We start from the raw sequence: 18,965 nt of genomic DNA, 5'->3' as shown, positions 1-18,965 counted from the left end.
CAATTTGGGTGGATTGCAGGAAGTGATGCAGTCGTACACAGGCAGGCAGGGAAGCCCCCAATTTAGCAAAATGACCTTAGGACAACCTGCCACTTGTCAAACTTTTATTAACAGCAGTAAAGGAAAAAAAATCCATTTGAATGAAATATGTTGATTGAAGATCATTTCCAACTCAGCTCATTTTCGCAGCGGAACTAAATGGATGAAATAGTCGGGGAGTGGTAAAGGGTGAACGTTACGTCAGGTTGCGCCGGCGAGTCGTCATTTCGTCCCCACGACGGGATCAGAAGTTGGGCTTGTGCTTCTTCACCTCCACCATGAGGTGATGCAGGTTGATGAGGTCGGAGCGGGCCGGCAGGCTGCGGAAAGCGGGCTGGCTGAGGATCTTGTGGAAGCTGTGGTAGTACTGGATCAGCTGGGTGAGGGCGCCCTGCGACGGCCGGACCGACAAAGGGGTCAAAGGTCAAAGCGAGCGTCAATCAAGCCCCGCCCCCTCCTCGCCCTCACCTGGATGATGCCCGTTCCGTTCTTGAAGTTGGTGAAGGACCTCATCACGTCCTGGCTCATGGCCTCCACCGACTGCTTCCACGAGGCCGAGAAGCCGCGCACCAGCTGGCAGATGCGAGCTGAGCGCGTGCGCGGGGGCCAGCGCACGGGTGAGCACACGGGTGAGCACATAGGCGGGCACGACTGGCTAGTCGAGTACTTCACATACAAGGTGTGACTCAAGTCGTGTTCATTTCGTCAACGAAAATTAAACATGACTAAAACCCTCATTCATGAACAATAACAGGGACTAAATCAGTATGCATTTTTGTCCACTAATGAAGACGAGACAAAAATGTACACCATTCAAATTTCAACTTGCTTCAAAAATTCACACCTTCCAGGTTTTCAGCATTCCCAAGCTATTTATACAGTAATTGCACTTAGTCTAGTCAATAATATAATATTAACTCTCATTCATTAATTACAGTTATAATGCAACAACTATAAGTTCTAACAATGTTAATGTGACCGCTAACTAATGCTAGCTAACTTGTTTTTCATCAAAAAAAAGATGAGAGAAAACATTTTAGACGTTTTGATTTTAGATATTCAACATAATCTACTAATATATATATATATATATATATATATATATATATACATATATATATATATATATATATAGGGATCAATGACTGTCCTGACTAAAACTAGACAATTGTGAGCTCATCAATGTCTCCAAACAGATCAGGCATTGATCTTGTCCATCAATTTGATTATCAGTGATGAGCCGATTCATCGTTGCACCTTGCATGTGAGTCTTTTTTTCTTTTTTTTTGTGAAAGACAAAATCAGGCCCAAAAAACATTTTTGCGTATTGCTGTCGCCGGGATTGGAGTACTTGTACTCGAATTACGGCTGCACAATATATTGAAAAAATATCAATATCGCAATACTGCTCCATGCAATATGCATATCGCAAAGACATGCGATAAGTTTCGTATCGTCACCCTCTTAAAATAACTGCTCAAGTCATTTTTCTTGCATTTTTTTGAGCCTAAATCATCTCCTCATGATGCAAATGCTTCAATTTTTGTGTTTCCTGAAAAAAACGGACATATTTTTTTGAAGAAGGCGTTCACCTTCGTCGTTCTTCAGGCGCTCCAGCTGCCCTTTCTCCATCAGCGCCTCGGCCTCCTTGACGAAGGCGATCATCCCCCCGAACGGCGCCGACAGGAGCTCCTCAATAAACTCCTAGCGGCAGCGTGTCAGCATCATCAATGCACACACACCTTTCACAATAAAAAGCTCAAGCAAAAGAGCGCTCGCCTGCGTCCTGGCCAGCAGCAGCTGCTGGAAGCCTTCCACTTCCTTGCTGTCGTCTGCTGCCCTCTCCTGGACAAAACATGCAACGACATGTAAATTCCTGCCCTTTGCTGACTTTTGCTCTCATTCCTTTTCATGGTTGTTTTTTTTGCCTGTGTTTAAGTGTTAGCGGGCGTTGAATAACGTCGCCGGCGCGGACTTACCATGAGCACGCCGAGCATCATGTCGTAGTTGTTGATGAGGAAGATGAGTTGCTCCCTCCTGGACGGGAACTCGGCCGCCATCTTCAGCACAAAGTTCTCCACCTCCGCCTGAAAGGTCACGCGTGACATCATGGCGGGCCTGCTCGTACCCCCCCAACCTCCCCGTAGGTTACCTGCAGCTGAGCCAGTAGAGCGTTGGTCCTCTCGTTGGGGAACGTCTGGTTGATGCTGACCACGGCCGACGAGAACTCGGCGTAACGCCGCGTGATCTGAAATGACGCACGCGGAAATATGACACGGGTCGAGACGTTCTTTAAGGCCGAGCAGACAACTCAACTTTATTTGCACAATTCCCACCTTACAACTCTCACCTGAGAATTCTGACTTTAATCTCAGAATTCTCACTTGGAAGTCCGAATTGTGACTTTATTCGTGCGACTGTTATTCTGACGTTAAAGTGAGAATAACAAAATCAGAAAAGTGACTTTCATGTCACAATTGTGAGAAGAAAGTGAGAATCGTGCCAAAGGTGTCATCTGACGTGGCAGGTTTGCCGCCGTGCGACGTACGTAGTGCGGCCGCGTGTCGAGCAGCCCCAACTTCTGCGGGTCGGTGTTCCTGATGCTGTGGATGTTCATCTCCAGGATGAGCTCAAAGCGCGGCCACAGCAGCTCCAGCACGGCCTCCCAGTACCTGAGGCGCACAGCGACACGCAGCGCTTTTCAGGAGGCTGCCGGCCGTCGCGCAGGCGCTCGCTCACTCACTTGTCCAGCGCCGGAATGTTCCTCTTGGCGGCGATGGCCCGGAAGCGCAGGATGATGTGGATGCACAGGAAGACGGCGATGCCGTCGTAGCAGTCCGACACGTACGTCGACATGCTCTTCTGCGCGCACAAAAACGCTTCAACGTCAGGTCAACAGCCACGACGACGATCCTTTGCACTAATTGGACCACATTTGACTTCCTTCATTCAAATGACCTCTCCAGAATGTTCAACTATTGGATGGCAGTGGACATTTCCGTTACAGTACACTGTGTTCCAACTATGTTTTGCATTTGCATTATTAGAGTCGGAACTAGGGGCGTAGAAACCAAATAAAAAGAGAGGCTGAGGAGGGGATTTTTTTTTTTTTTATTTTATTTTTTTTTTCCCCCCCAGAGAGCGCAGTAGTGAATTATAAAAGTCAGTTCCCCTCCTCTCTCCTCACGAGCTTTCAACTGAGTGTCTTCTCTCCTTGTTGTCATGTCTAACTCATTGACTGGCGGCCATTTTGACTGAAGCGATTCCCTTCACTCCCGGCTGTTTTACTGGATTTGGACTGATTTTGCAAGGCCCGCAGAATATTGTGCTCTATTGCTATTAAAAACATATAACAATACCTACCAAAAGAAAGATCAAAGTCACTTCTTTCATCAGGAAAAAAAGTAGATTTCCCTCTGTTTCCATTTTGCAACAATTAGCATTAGAATATAGCTAAGTGTCATCAAGATTCACATTCCCGGTGAAAAAAAGTGTCGAGAAGAGCTTGTTGCAACATGGCCCTGGTTGATCTCTTATACTCTGCTGCCACCTGCTGGCCGTTTTTGTAATTATTACAATTTTTCACCCGTTAAAAAAACAAAAACAAAAAAAACAACATAAATACGTCTTTGGGACACTTCATAAATTTACAATAGAACGTATTTATACGTTTTTGGGAACAAATTAGTTAAGAGAATTTTCTCAAGAAGATATATCCTTTGGTGTTGTTTTGAAAGATGTTATTGATGATTATCTGGTTAACGCTATTTTAGTTGTAGTCATCGTCTCAATGAATGGCTTCTATTTTAGTTTTCCTTTCATTTTTGTTGTGATGACGCAATGTTGCGAAGAACACCTTGAGGAGCAGCAAAAGCGCCAAACGGGATTTTGTTGAGACGACGCGACGTGACTCGATGCGACGCGACACGAGGCGAGGCGGCGTTCGCTCACCAGAAACATGCCGAGCGTTTTTCCCATGATGCTGTTGAAGAGGTCCAGGGCGGAGTTCCCGGCCACCATGAAGAAGTCGCACAGGAAGAGGAACTCCCTGCAGCCGTTGTCCAACAGGGCGTAGTGTTGGCTGCGGAACAGCGTCTCATACGGGAACTGCGGGCGCACCAGGCTCCCTTTTAGTTACGACGCTCGCTCGCCCGCCCGCTTCCATTCTTCGCATTCCCCTTCAAACCATCACATTGTCCTCAGATAACTCGTTTTTTTCTTTCACACGCGCTCTGCGCTTCCGCCGCCGCCTCATCTTCATCTTGCACTCATTTTGTCTGCCATTTGGAAATTGACTCTCAATAATGAATCATCAATGGAAAAAAAAATAATATATATATATATATATATATATATATATATATATATATATATATATATATATATATATATATATATAAAAGGAAAAAATGAATAATAAATGAAAAATATATAGTATTTATGGAAAAAAATATATATATACTGTAGTATAAATCAAAGAAATGTACAATAAATGAAAAAAAAAAACAAGAACGGAAAAACAACCAGAAGAAAAAAAAAACGTGCCACAAATGGAAAAGACATGCTTTTAAAATAAATAAATAAACAAATAAATAAACCCGATGGGTTTCACTTATTGTGTTATGGAATGCAACAAACGAGGGAACACTGTACATGCATTTCCCATTTGTTTTCCAACCAACACCAACCATTAAGACTTTTATGTATTTTTTGCAAGACTGTCTTCAAACGATCACCTCATCGAGCAGCTTTCTTGCTGGTTAACGTGGCATCAGCAGGAAGTCAACTTTTGTCATTTCTTTAGGAATTAGCGAGTGACTCACCCTGCTGTCGCCTCTCTGCGCCGTGTGCGGAACCAGAATTGGCCCCTCCAGCTCGGGAGGGCTGAGTATGGCGCCCCTATGGCCCAGAGTGAAGATGGTGTTGCGGCTCTTCAGAGACGGTTTGGAGAAGAAACCTGCAAAGATGATGACAACCGTCCACATATCAGCATCTTTTTTATAGTGCTGTATAAAACAATATACTTTTAATGGGAAAAAAAAAGATTGATAAACTACAAAAAACAAAAGATGAATGAAAAAGCATTCATAATAAACTAAAAAAATCACACCAAAATGAAAAAACATATAATAAATGAAAATTATATACATAATGTGCTGTATACTCCAATAAAAAACAACAACAACATACTTTTAATGGAAAAAAATGGAAAAGAGTTTTGATGCACTTGCACTGCTGCACCTTTTAGGATAGTGATCAAGCACTTTTTTGGGCGGACACACCCACACATTCAAGACACTCCAGACATTTCTTTTGTTCTCTTCACACCCTTAATTAAAAATGAGGCGCACACGCACCATCTCGCAGGCGTGTCCTTTTATTCCTTCAAATTGAAAAGCTATTATTATCGACACACGCACACACAGATATGATGATTACCCTTTTTGGCAGTGTCCTCAACACCCATCAGGTCGTCTTTGTCAGCAACTTCCTCGTACTGCACACACAAGGCACTGATTAGCTCCTCTACAATGATGATGATGATGATGAAGATGAGTCACATGGATATTCCCCAGCCTTTTGTCTGCTAATGATCCCATTGATTGTATAGTGACAGCTGCTTTACAGTGATTTTGTCTTTTGTATCCAAATGAAGCAAGCACGCGTGGCGACTTATTTTGCAAATGAAACAAATCTTTGCTTTTGTTTCACCGATGCATGTCATGTGATCGGATTTGGGCAATTTTCCAAACAAAACAAAACATGTAATAAGTCCTTGAAAAGGATGAAATCAGACTTGTTATCATTTCTTTTTTCATTTCCACCTGGAAGTTTCAAACGGAAACTTGTCAGCAAATTAGAGCAGGGTTTCCTCGAGTAGCAGGGAGGGAAAATAAGTTGGCAAGTCATCGACTTGCACACAAAAAAAAAGGCCAACCCTTTCTGTGGGAAGCCGTCATATCATTGTCAAAAATCTTGCTGCCTTTCTTCAGCACACATTTTGCAACAATCTTGGAATTCGAGGAACGATGAACCGCTGCAAGTTTCTTCAACTCCCAAATCACTCAAAAGGAAAGCAAAGAAAGGACAGAACGATGATTGGCCGGGCCGATGATCAGCAAACATTTTGGTGAATTTTGGTATATGGGCCATTTTCCAAATGTTTTTTGAGGGTGAGGTCTTGTTCAAACACAACAAGTGAACAGAATGCAAGCTGAATGTTGGCTCGTCGAAGTTGGCCTGCAGGCGAGGCCCTCGACAAGCCAAAAGTGATTGCGTGCTCAGCCACACTTGAAGCTACGGAGCCCGGCAGGGGATGTCACGAAAATATTGAAGATTGCAATACAATGTAATGCAATCCCGTTGCGTTATATTGCAATAACTTTTGCGCTATAATGCAGTCATTTGCAATATAACGCAAAACTAATCCCTTTGCAAAACATATTGCGAAATAGTGATAGATCGATGAGGTTTTCTTCAAGGCCGATACCGATACCAATTATTAGCAGTCAAGGAGGCCGATAACCGATATTTCAAACCAATATTCATTTGCGGTAAAATTGAGAGAAAAAAACAACAACTTTTTTTTTATAAAAAAAGTTGAGTTGAGTCGAGTCTGTGAACATCTTACAATTCCTGACGAAAACCCCAAATTCACTACTTTCCCAAGTATTCACTGCTCAGCGAGATACCAGCTTTATTGGCCTTCAGATTCAAAAAATGGCCGATGCCGACATTTGCCAGAATACCAAAAATCGGCCCGGCCGATAATCGGTATATCCCCATTGAGAAATGACGCAAATTGTTTGCGAGAGAACTAGAGATTCCACATCACAATATATTTTGCAAAAAAGTTACTGTGTTAGAACGCAATAGTTTTGTGTTATATTGCAAATTATTCGCATTATAACCCGGGTTGTTGTAGTTTAAGAATTTTGCATTCGAGTTTGTTTTGAGTTTTGTTTTTGAAATGGACTTAGTTTGAATTCGTTTTCTGGGTGGTTCTGTTACTTTTGATTCGTTGTAGTTATTTAATGAATGCTTCGTTTAGTTAGTTTCAGTATTAGTTTTAGTTTTTTTTTAATGTGTATTACTTGTGCACAATACTTCTAAACAGCATGGTAGTGATAACATCATTCAATTCATTACCAAAGACTAAAAAGAAAGACATTTTTACATTAAATAATTATCATTTTAGTTTTGTAAACATAAAATGCTGTTTCAGTTAGTTTTTGTTTTTTAGAAAGCATTTTTGTTATTTTATTTTGTGAACAAAATTTGAGTTTTTTCGTTCGATTTAGTTAACTAAAATAACTTGGTTATAATGCAATAGTACTGCAATAATAGGATTGCAATCTGAAATATTTTCATGATGTCCCCTACCGGGCTCTGTATGAACCTCCCACCTCCAGTGGAAAAAACAAAAGCAAAAAAACAAAACAAAAAAAGAACATTCCGGATGCAGCTTGTCACATGTTGACGTGACCTTTATACGCAACTCTTTCTTTTTATAACTTCTGGAAGACATTCAACGTACAACCTCAATTCAATTAAAGATAATTAGCCACCTGCCGTGTAATTGCAGGGTGTGTGCGAGCGTTGCATTCAGACGCTTGATAGCGGCCGGCTGGCTCACCTGCACTTTGAGCAGTCGTCCGCTGTAAGATTTGAAGTAGCTGAAGTAGATTTTACTCATGGTGTCCACGTAATCGTCGCGCACCTCCTTGGCCACCGTCCTCTCGTTAGCCAGGAGGAATTGGTAGAAGAATCTGCGTGCACACACACACACACACACACGCACGCCAATGTGGATGTCGCTCGCACGCACGTACGCACGCACGCACGCACGCACGCCTGTGTGCGCGTTCGCACGCACCTGTACTTGAGCAGAGTGTTCTGCGGGATCTGATAGTTGGTCATGGGCTTCCTGAAGGAGTAAATCTTCTGAAGGATGAACTCTCGAATCTTCGATACTGCCTGGAATCCAGAAGGGGAAAAAAAAAAAAAAAAAAAAAAAGATGCTTTTTAAACTTAATGTGCATCGTCTGTTCAAAAACAAACTTATTTTTGCACTAATTTCACCCTAAATTAATTTCAATTAATTTATTTTTTTTAATTTTAATAAATGAATTAAATATAATGAATTTATTTAATTCATTTGTAATTTTATTTCATTTCTATTTATGTATATATTTATTTATTATTTAATTGTATTTAATATTTTGAAATCATTTATAATTATTATTTCTATTTATAAATATGTATTTATTTCAGCTTTAATTAATTTCAATTAATTTATATTTAAATTACATTAAGTTCATTTTAATTGAATTTAAATTTCTAATTTAATTTTTTTTATTTCTATATTATTTAATTATATTTAATATATAAATATAATAGAAATAATTTATAACTATTATCATTATTTATAATAATTTTCGTAATAATTATTCTAATTATATTTATTTATTTAATATATTTTTTTATTTCTATTTAATTTTATTATTTTAATTTTTAATTCATTTCAATTTTAAGTATGATTCTCCCCATGTGTGGTCCCAAACGGGGTTTGTTTGTTGTTTGGCTTGCCCGGTTTGTAGCTGATTTTGTGCCAACCGTGGGCTTTTGAAGCCCTTTGAGACTTTTTGGAATTTCCATCACTTCAGCTTGAGAGCTCTGAAGCATCAGTTTAGGGAGTGCAGATGATCACATGGCTTTTGGCCAAACGCTGATGCGTCAACAGCGACGTTCGTTCGTTCGTTCGTTCGTTCGTTCGTTCATGTGTATTGCCCCTCTTCAATGCATCAATCAACAAATGGAAAAATATTGGCTTGCTCCACTCCCTTCACACGCACACCCTCCACTCTGGAGGGCGCAATCAAGATGCCAAGCTCGAGTTGTGCTTCTGGTCGTCAAGGTAACAAAAAGAAGAGGAAAAAAAAAAAAGCTTCTTTATCATCGGCAGGGCCGTTTTCCAGGGCCGGGTCGACAAGTCGGGCCTGTTATCAAGACACCTGCCACCTTCTTCAATTGTGTCAAAACAAATACAGAACATACGTGGGTGGAGCCATTTATACAACAGCGGCACAACAATCTGTCTATCATTCGTTCAGTCATTTTTTCCAAACAAAACGCGAGGCACAAAAACAAACAAAACAAAAAAAACAACGACTTGTTTTCTCAATATTCGTTCCAAAAACCAAAATGAAGAAAACGGGGAACGACTCGTTTTTCTGATTTGCGATTTTGTTGGAAAATGGGAAACACGGGCAACGGGCGATTTGGGACGTTTCATCCAGTTTGGATATTTGCACTTGATGCAAGTTGCGTGACCCGGGAGCCATTTATTTTTCAAATCTGATTCATGATCTGTATATATATATATATATATATATATATATATATATATATATATATATATACTTGTTAAGAAAAATAACGACCACCCAGCCAACCAGCAATCCCATGGCCGCCCCCCAGCCCTATATACTATTGCTGCATTCGAGGATGGTCGGAAATCAGACTTTTTCGAGTTCAAACCAGGAAGTGTGTACGGGAACGCCCCCTTGAACTCGGAAATTCCACTTGCAAAGTCGGAAAAAAAAAAGGAGCCCGACTTCACCGACGGACTACGAGTGAGGTGACTCTACAATGGCAAAACACAATTATTCGAGTATCAAACCAGGTAGCTTTCTTCATTCATAAATATTCAACATAACTTGATGTAATGCAACGTACGTGACTGGATGCCGCCATCTCCCAGAATGAAATTATACTATTTCATTGTATGGAATGCTTATGAAATAAGATACAAACAAACTCAGCAAAATTACGAGAAGGGAGGTTTGCTGAAGGTCAAAAATGAGTTTTAAGAACCAAAATTAAAAACAATTTACCACTATCCGCCATTTTGGTTGCTTACTTTCACCTCAAACGCTTCCAGGTCAGAACTGGGAAAAAACAACTCTGACCATCCTCCAATGCAGCATAAGAGTGTACAAGCTGTATATGCCTCATCTGTACGTATACATATCTGCTCACGCGATGGGGGCGGTAAGATGGCCGCCCCGTGGCTTCAACGGCTTGCATGGGCGTGTATGGGCTATCAGTTATACAGTAAAATATACAGATCAGTTAGTGTGCACTAGGAATTGCAAAGATGGCTGAAGATGTGCTCTTCAGCGGGGGTAAGAGGGTAACTGTGAGGCCAGAAAACATGACCGCCGTCAAAGTCGAGCCATGAGTCAGGTAAAACAACTACAAATAAAAAATAAAAAATTCATTTGGCCACAAATCGGAAAACGAGTCGTTACCTCCGTTTTTGGAACAAATTTTGAGAAAACAAGTCTTTTTTTTGTTTTGTTTTAGTACTGCCCGTTTTGTTTGGAAAAACAACTGAACGAATGATACGCGGATTCGCAAGGTCCACCCAAGTTTGGGCTGCACATTCTTATTTTGTTTTCAAAGTGGATCTGAGTGCAAAATAAAAGTTGAAAGTTGTCACAAAAGGCCAAAACGGCGTGAAAGCGACGACGACGAGCGCAAAACTGGCCGACCTTGATCTTGAGGCGGTCCACGATGTCCTGGATGTCGGAGCAGGCCAGCGTCTCTCGGAAGCTGAGCTCCTTGGCCAGGTTGATCTTGTTGTTGAGCTCGTGCAGCTGCTCCACAAAGTCCTGCTCCGTCACCGGGCTGTCCAGGATGGTTCTGGGTGGACAAAAGGGCCTGTTTTTTTCTTTTTATATATATATATATTTTATAAAACACTACCAAAAAGTTGGTAAGCCAAATTTCAGGATGTGGCCAAAATGCGCAACTAGCGATGGTCGGTCAGCAAGTGGAAGATGCAGCGTTTGCACTCTAGACTCGCCACCTTCACCGGATGAAAATGGCCGCCTGATAAGTGTTCATTTCGTCAACAAAAACAAATCGAAAATCATTTTGTCAACACACATTTTTCACCCGACTAAAACTAGACTAGACAAGACTAAACCCTGGATGTGACTGCTGACTCTTGCAGGGTGGAAAGCCGCATGCACTGAACAGTTTGACAAATCCTGTTGAAATCAAGTCACTTCCTGTTGAAATGAAGTCAGTTCTGGGTCACTTCCTGTTGAAATCAGGTCACTTCCTGTTGATTTTAGGCCACTTCCGGGTCACTTCCTATTGAAATCAAGTCACTTCCTGTTGAAATCAAGTCAGTTCTGGGTCACTTCCTGTTGAAATCAGGTCACTTCCTGTTGATTTTAGGCCACTTCCGGGTCACTTCCTATTGAAATCAAGTCACTTCCTGTTGAAATCCCTAGGTGCTTGATTTGTGGATATCCCCCCCCTTCTCCATTCATTGCATCGCCATGGTAACTCGGCATTCCAAAAAAAATAATTTCCCGCCAAGTCAGATCGAGCCGTATATTTTGATACCTCGTTTGTGCCGGTACGTTCAACGGTTCGGGACGCATTTTGACTGAGAAATTCCGGTAAATAAAGAAAAACTATGAACGCCATTTTCTAGGAAATGTTGAACATAATCTGCTGACAAAAAAAAAATATCCAGGGGTAAAATGGTTGTCCTGATTAAAAGTAGACTAAGACGTTGAAACTTTTTGTTGACTAAAACTGGACAAATAAAATGTAGTTTTCTTGGACTAAAATAAAGATTAAAATGCTCGATTTACAGTCGATGAAACATGGACTAAATAAAAATGGGATGAGGTTGAATAACTGTGATGTTGGGACTTGTCTTCCCCTTCCCAGACCTTGAAATTTGAGCATTCCAGTGTTGAGTCTGTGCAATCGCACTACAAGCCGCAATACTTGAACAATCCATTGGCTGAATCATATACATATTTTTCCTTTTACACATAGCGGACCACTTTTTCTTTGAAATTCTCTATTTTTTGGAAAATGACAGTCACATCTCACTAGACAATTTTCTTTTGACGAGTGTTCATTTTATTCACCACTTTTAGATTTAGTCTCAATTTTAGTCCAGTTTCAATCCCGCTTCTTAGTTTTCATCATAGTTAGTCAACCTCATCCCGTTTTTATTTAGTCCATTTATGGTCAACTATAAATTGAGCATTTTAGTCTTTATTTTAGGCCAAGAAAACAATTTTATTCATCAGTTTTAGTCAGGACAGTCATTTTATCCCTGTATTTTTTTTTTGTCAGCTAATTGTTGAACATTTCAGATCTAAAATATCTCGCATCAAATGTTCTCATCTTTTTTGATGAAAAACAACTTGACACTCATTTACGGAGGTTACGGTGGCTCCATGCTATGCGCTAGCAAGTTAGCCAGCATTAGTTAGCGGTCACATTAACATTATTGTTGGAACGTTACAGTCGTTGGATTCATGTTAGTTATTCATTAATAATTATCTAGAATGAATTAATTAGTTAATATTAACATTTTCATCTCGTTTTCATTCGTCGACGAAAATGCATACTGATTTAGTCCCTCTTATTGTTTATTATTATTAGTCTAGTCTAGTCTAGCTTTATGACTTTCCAGAGACGGTAAAGTGAGGCTGCTCCTGAAATGTGCGCCCACGCGGAGCTCAAAGTCTCGGGTGTGGTCTCTGTCTTACGAGATCATGGCACCGGGCACCAGCAGCTCGTCCACCAGCTGGCTGAGGTGGCTGCGGACCGCCTGGCGGTTCTTCAGACGGACGTTCATGCTGAGCGACTGCTGCTGCAGCGTGTGGATCTCGCTGCTGATGGACGACAGGTCGCCCTGGAAGCCGCTCAGCATCTCCTCCATGCGCTGCGAGGCAGAGACGAGGAAAGGGGAAGGCGAGGCTGGCTCAGTGCCGGCCGGAGCGCCGCAAATCCCGTATTGCGCGCACCCACCTCCAAAATGGCGTCGCAGGCGCTGATCTGCTGGTGCAGCAGAGCGATGTTCTGGCTCTCCTTGATGTCTGACGACGCTGCTCAGGAAAAACAACAACAACTTGCGACCAGGGTTATTATAGTTGTGGAATTTTTCATTTTAGTTAGTTTTTATTTCATTTTGAGGTTTTTTTTTCTTCAATTTAATTAGTTTTCAGGGTGGTTCTGTTAGTTTTTATTAGTTTTAGTGATTTGATAAATGCTTAATTTAGTTTACGTTTAGTATCAGCAATATTAATTAGTATCAGCATTATAGTTTTAGTTTTTTAAAAACGGGTATTACTTGTGCACAATCTTCAAAAACCACCATGGGAGCGATGTCATCTGAAGGTGCTTTTCTAGCTCGCTCTTTTTTTGTTGAAATTGATCCAAGTGAATCTTGGTTAGTTGGCCAAAAAAACAACAACAACAACAACAAAAGAGGATACAGTCCTTGATGGAGGCCTGCTCAATGCGTTCAAGCTCCGCCTCCACCTGTTTGGAGTACTGGCGAAGGTCCACACCCTGCGGAAAGAAGCCGGTCAGCGGGTGCCATCGTACGAGCTTGGTGGAAGGACCAAATGAAAATGTTCACCGTCTGAAGCGCTTCCTTGACAAGCTCATCCTCCAAATTGGCCTGGATGTGAACTGCGGGAACAAGACCCCGCGTCAACAAGTCAGCAAGACAAACGCCAAATCAATCATCGCGCGCTGTGCGGGGTTCTGCCGCTATCGATACCAGACTTACTTCAACTTCAAAATGTGGTATATATATATAATACATAAACATGTACAGTATGTAGGCAATGGGCTAGTGTGCTGGGCTCTACGTTTGTTTTTCAAATATCAATTGAAGTGGCTTCACTTGCGTGTGGGGCCTTACGGTCCACTTCGTCCAAGATCAAGTCATCGGTGGTCAGGTCCAGTTCTCCCAGCTGCAGCTGGACCATTTCCCCGTCACTCATCTGGGGAAAGGCGAGCAATCTGTTTGCAAACTCGTTCCCGAATAGCAATTTGCAGTGATTAGGCAAAGAGTGCAGTCATTCCTCATCACTCCATTTTTAGATAGCCATTGACTCCTCAAGTCCAACTAAAAAAACGTTGTTGTCTTTTTTTTTTTTTTTACGCTGTCACATAATTACAATCAGACGCATTGTATTTGTTTTTACAGAACAAATACAAGCAAAGCACTTAGTTCATGTACGTCCGTGTTGTCATGTTCTGCTGTGCTTGTAGCGATTAAGACCGTTTTTGGCACTCACCAGAACGCCAAAAACAATACTTGCTTTTTTGCGTTTGTCTAAAAGCCATCACAACAATACTACAATGGAGACCTGACCAAAAAACAAAAAAACAAAAACAAAGTACAGTTTTGTGTGACTACGAAGAGTGCAGAAGCAAACCGAAAAACCGTACGACGTCATCTTGTTTTGCTAAAGCTAATGAATGGATGCTAATGACTTCCGGGGAAGAAAACGGGGAAGGCGTGCTTGAACGAGCTGGAATGACCAAAGGACGACACCTTGCTTGAAACACACTTGGCACCGACACCATTAAAAGTCACCTCGTCATGAAAGAAGGCCATGGCCGCTTGTGTCCTCCTCTCCGCGGTGTTCATATCCGCGGAAGCCTCCGCCATTGTGCTGTGACGTCACGTGGAGAGTGGTACGGGGGGGAACCAAAACGCCACCAAATAAAAGCAAAACAACGAAAAAATACAGTCGTGTTTCGCTCACGTTCCAGCAAAATTTTACATGTTGAGGATAAGCTTTCATATTTCGACATTATTTTTGACACCTTTTCTTAAATTCTAAACGTGCTGATTCGTTTTCATTTTAATTGCATTTTCAACTAATTACATTATACAATGATTAAGTTACTAATTGTTTAAAAAACGCACAGTATATTTATCATTCATTATATTACTTATATTTGGAATTTTGTTGTTTCCAATAAATTACCCTATTATTTAATTAGATAAATGAATGGAAAACTAAATACGACCTTAATACATCATTCGTCACATTTAGGAAAAATAGCTAAATAAATACAACAAATATTACAAAACTAATACAGACAAAAAAGAAAGTTAAAGAACAGAGTATGTTGATAAAGTTGTCGGACAATTGAAAGTGTAGGACCGACTTCCGCCCGTAGAGGGATCAAACTGTCGCGAAAAATGCGTCACTTCCTCTTTGCGCGGAACCAGCTTTCAAGATGGTGAGAATTCTGCTCAACGATCCAAAATCTGCCGCCATCCAGTGCAAATACATGTTCATTTGCGGCATCAGTGTCTTTAAGGGGCGCGTGTAGTGTGTGTGATCAGATAACGTGTTGAATTGGTGGCGACTGAGGGCGAACAAGGACTTTAAAAGCCTTTTTTTTTTTTCCAGTCGGCGCCGCTGGAGAGATGCTGCGAATAACGATAACAATGTCCGCGTCGGTTGAGCGTTAAAATTCTCATTCACACTAACTCGCACTTTTTTGTACACTGCTGTTTGCTCAAAGCATCTTAGTAGGAAGTCAATAATATGACGCCCTTAGTTTAACGTTGTGGTTAACTATTCGGGTTATGTTTGTCACGTTTGTGAAATGGGCGAAGAAGCCTCATTTTTTTTTTTTTTTTTTGCTTCAAATGTTCATTCGTAAACTCCATTGAATGCATATCGTCGCCCACCCCGTCCTATCAGAAACATGAGAAACTGTACCAACTAGGGATTATATTGACCAGTGGTTTGATTTCAGGAGTCGAATTGAATGTTGGTGTTGAACTAAAGATGGAGCAGATTTGAGTAGAGTTGGTCACTATCCCGAGGAGATGTATAAAGGCCAAAACGTACCTTTTTTTGGGGGGGGTCAAAATATGACTTGACAATTGTTTTAAGATGTTTGTTGCCTGTTTTACATTTAGATGCTAAATGAGTTTGTATGTGATTGCAGCAACTTGCTGTTGTAATTTTTTTTAATAATTGTAGGGAAACAACAGATGTTTGTCTTCAATGAAGAAGGTTTCTTTATGGTCACCTTGTAGTGACGGCTGCTTGTGTTGTTTCTGTAGGCTTTGGTTATCCCCGAGAAGTTCCAGCACATTCTTCGTGTTTTGAACACAAACATCGACGGGAGGAGGAAGATCGCCTTCGCCATCACTGCCATCAAGGTAAAGGAAGAAAGCCGGGAGGCTGCTGGTGCTGCTCTGTCCTTCCTGTTGTCCATCATTTGTTTTATTTATTGATTTTTTTGGTGCGCATCCATCCAACGATGTACTTTGTCAGGGCGTGGGCAGACGCTACGCCCACGTGGTCCTGAGGAAGGCGGACATCGACCTCAACAAGAGGGCGGGCGAGCTGACGGATGAGGAGGTGAGCAAGGAGCGGCGCCCGCCGTCTTGTTGGGAGTTGAAGCTCCGGCCGTGACTGAGTGAGCGAGCACCTTGTAAATGTGCAGGTGGAGCGGGTGGTGACCATCATGCAGAATCCTCGCCAGTACAAAATCCCAGACTGGTTCCTCAACAGGCAAAAGGATGTCAAGGATGGAAAATTCAGTCAGGTAGGTAGAAGAAAACGGCACCTTCTTATTATGTTCCAGACCCTCCCGTGATGGCTGAAAAGCCACGATGTCGAAACCACAATGAAAAACATCAATGCATAAAATGCTACTTTCCGATTGCTCCTAATCCTCCTTAAACACACAAACGGCCGTTTCAATGGATCCGCACAAGTTTCTTATCGTTTGGGCGATTCGGAGCTTGAAACGGATCGAAACGGATCACTTTTGAAACCGGGCTCCAGAGTGGAAAGATTTCCAAATGTGGACGCCATATGCAGGTTAGCTCCTCCTCCGGTGGTCTTGTAATTCTCCCGTGACTGCGCACCAATCGCCAGGCTGTCGACAACAATGGCAGATAGCCGTGTCGTCGTCAGTGCGATTAATCTGCGTTAATACGTGATTAATGCGACAATTTTCTGTGATGAATTAATCTATTAACGCTTTAACTTTGACAGCCCTAATAAATAAACTTGATTGATGAAAATGAATAAAAAGTTTTGATAATTGTTTTGGGTCATTTTAAGTTGAAGAATGGCACAAAATGGTGCTCAAAATAGCGAATTTCGATGAATTTGATGATGGATTAGTCGCAGCGGGTCAATTGCCCCCCCCAACGCGGTCACAATCCTCGCAAAAGCCGACACGAGAAGACGCAACAGAAGAACAACGTTGAGTTGCCTGCTTTCAGGTGTTGGCCAACGGTCTGGACAACAAGCTGAGAGAAGACCTGGAGAGGCTGAAGAAGATCCGAGCCCATCGCGGCCTCCGCCACTTTTGGGGGTGAGGCTTCGCGAGCCCGTGTGAACTTTGAACCCCCGGGGGAGTCTCCTCGTAACTCGCTGTCCCCTCCTTCCCTTTGCAGCTTGCGCGTGCGCGGCCAGCACACCAAGACCACCGGCCGCCGCGGTCGCACTGTGGGAGTCTCCAAGAAGAAGTAAAAGTCAGCGCGTCCTTTGCGTCGAATAAACCACACGTACGCCAAAGAAATGTTGTGCTCTGCTCTCTTCATTGGCCCATTGGAAGTCGCCCAAGTTATGTCAAGTGTTTAGCCTAGCTTGACTTAGCTTAGCTGCATCGCGTCAGAATGAACACGCAGCAGGCTTCGAAGAGTTTGCACTAGTTCAATTTTGGAGATAAAACATTTTCATTGTTTTTTTTTTTTTTTTCCCCAGACAATGAAACGAAAAACTAAAATAGAAGCCATTCAACGCTAACTAAAATTGACACAATCCAATGAAATGCAGGTGAGCGAAAAGAACTTTTCACTGCACTTTATTTACATTTCCAACTTTTTTTTTTTTTTTTTTGGTTTACATTCATTGTGCAGATAGATGTAAGATTTTTTTTTTTATTTGGGTGCAAACAAAGTTATATTTTCAGTTCAACATGTTTCATGGAGACAATAAAGACCGTTGTATTAAATGTTTTGCGCGTTCAACTACACTTACAAATAAGTTTGTTGTAATTTTCTGTATAAAAGTTGAAATGTATGCTGAAGGGAAATAACGACTCAACTGTCAATTTAGTGGACTCAAATTGCTCCTTTTTTCATCAGCTAAAATTGGATTCAAACTAAACTAAAATCCAATCAGATGACTAAAGTATGACTAAATCTTTCGTTTTAGTCAAATGACAATAACTAAAACTAAATACAAATTTCTCGTCCAAATCAACACGGATCGGTTGCAAGGACTTTCTCGGGGGAGTTTGTTAGTCTTCATGAGTTTTGTTGGGAAAATGTTTGCTTTTGGTCGAGTTATCAGTTTGGCTGTGAATCCCAATCGTGAAAAGTGCACAAGCCACAAATTGAAATGCAGCAAGTCCAGCGCGGAAGCGGATGCATCAATCACGACGTGCACGTTGACCGCTTGGGATTCGGACAGGTGCTCGCCTGTCTGCTCGTGCCTGTGGCGGGACTTGAAGTGCGTTGACAAGCCAAGTCGTTGGGACCAAGTTGCAAGTACGTTTCCCCACCCCCCAATAAACCCAAGTGGAATTGGATCTGCCATCATTTGTACGTGGCGGTTGCAGGAAACGTCAACGAGTGCGGCGAAAGTGTGTTCCGGGCTGCGGCTCGCGAATGGAGCGTGACGTCACCACACAGTCGGCGGCGGCGGCAGCTCGCACCGGAAATGCACGCAAGCTGAATCGCATCAAGCATGAGGAGGGCAGCTGTCGTTTTCTTCTTCTTCAGCCGATTCAGTTTCAAGGTGGACCAGGTACTGAAACGGAAGAAACGGGGATGGGCTTATCATTGGCTTTCATGGCTTTCATTTCTTCGAACTTGCGGAGTCTTCTGTCCAAAATAGTGAGCCAAAACCAATTCAAGTGCTCGTATGAAATGAAATGAGCTACGACACGCTCACTTACTTTGCTTACTGCCACGACAAGGCACACCCAACGGGTGGTCTGGAACATAAAAGGGGATTCTCAAAAATAGGAATGGTGGGTGGGCCGATTTTAGGCTCAGAGGTTGAGGGGCGGTGAACTGCCAAAATAAATGACACTTT

At 42.0% G+C, this 18,965-nt stretch overlaps 2 protein-coding genes across 2 annotated transcripts; one reads left to right on the top strand and one right to left on the bottom strand.

The window, feature by feature from the left end:
- Nucleotides 1-90: 90 nt before the first annotated feature.
- Nucleotides 91-14,641, bottom strand: vps52 (VPS52 subunit of GARP complex). Its single transcript, XM_077507629.1, has 20 exons — nucleotides 14,474-14,641; nucleotides 13,793-13,874; nucleotides 13,505-13,557; nucleotides 13,359-13,434; nucleotides 12,892-12,959; nucleotides 12,630-12,805; nucleotides 10,596-10,746; nucleotides 7,916-8,016; nucleotides 7,676-7,808; nucleotides 5,479-5,536; nucleotides 4,863-4,996; nucleotides 3,991-4,146; nucleotides 2,783-2,901; nucleotides 2,588-2,711; nucleotides 2,192-2,287; nucleotides 2,019-2,126; nucleotides 1,819-1,884; nucleotides 1,632-1,743; nucleotides 508-626; nucleotides 91-430 (listed from the first exon to the last, which is right to left on the bottom strand). Exons 1-20 carry the CDS (start codon nucleotides 14,546-14,548, stop codon nucleotides 284-286), a joined length of 2,154 nt encoding a protein of 717 aa, XP_077363755.1. The 5' UTR covers nucleotides 14,549-14,641; the 3' UTR covers nucleotides 91-283.
- A 412-nt stretch (nucleotides 14,642-15,053) lies between these two features.
- On the top strand, nucleotides 15,054-17,442 carry rps18 (ribosomal protein S18). Its single transcript, XM_077507329.1, has 6 exons — nucleotides 15,054-15,129; nucleotides 15,968-16,066; nucleotides 16,182-16,268; nucleotides 16,354-16,455; nucleotides 17,144-17,235; nucleotides 17,318-17,442. The coding sequence occupies exons 1-6, from the start codon at nucleotides 15,127-15,129 to the stop codon at nucleotides 17,391-17,393; spliced, it is 459 nt and encodes a 152-aa protein (XP_077363455.1). The 5' UTR covers nucleotides 15,054-15,126; the 3' UTR covers nucleotides 17,394-17,442.
- The last annotated feature ends 1,523 nt before the right edge of the window (nucleotides 17,443-18,965 follow it).

This window comes from Festucalex cinctus, chromosome 19 (assembly GCF_051991245.1).
Source record: "Festucalex cinctus isolate MCC-2025b chromosome 19, RoL_Fcin_1.0, whole genome shotgun sequence".
NCBI lineage: Eukaryota > Metazoa > Chordata > Actinopteri > Syngnathiformes > Syngnathidae > Festucalex > Festucalex cinctus.
Note: the sequence above shows the minus strand (reverse complement) of the source record. Positions and strands in the feature narration are given on the sequence as shown.

Bases quoted from the DNA above. Each gene is read 5' to 3' on its own strand.
- vps52 (XM_077507629.1), bottom strand. From the start codon at position 14,548: ATGGCGGAGGCTTCCGCGGATATGAACACCGCGGAGAGGAGGACACAA. The intron at 7,809-7,915 runs GTGCGTGCGAAC...GTGTGCACGCAG, and splicing joins AACACTCTGCTCAAGTACAG to ATTCTTCTACCAATTCCTCC. The intron at 2,712-2,782 runs GTGAGTGAGCGA...TGTGCGCCTCAG, and splicing joins AACATTCCGGCGCTGGACAA to GTACTGGGAGGCCGTGCTGG.
- rps18 (XM_077507329.1), top strand. The intron at 16,067-16,181 runs GTAAAGGAAGAA...GTACTTTGTCAG, and splicing joins TCGCCATCACTGCCATCAAG to GGCGTGGGCAGACGCTACGC. The intron at 16,269-16,353 runs GTGAGCAAGGAG...GTAAATGTGCAG, and splicing joins GCGAGCTGACGGATGAGGAG to GTGGAGCGGGTGGTGACCAT.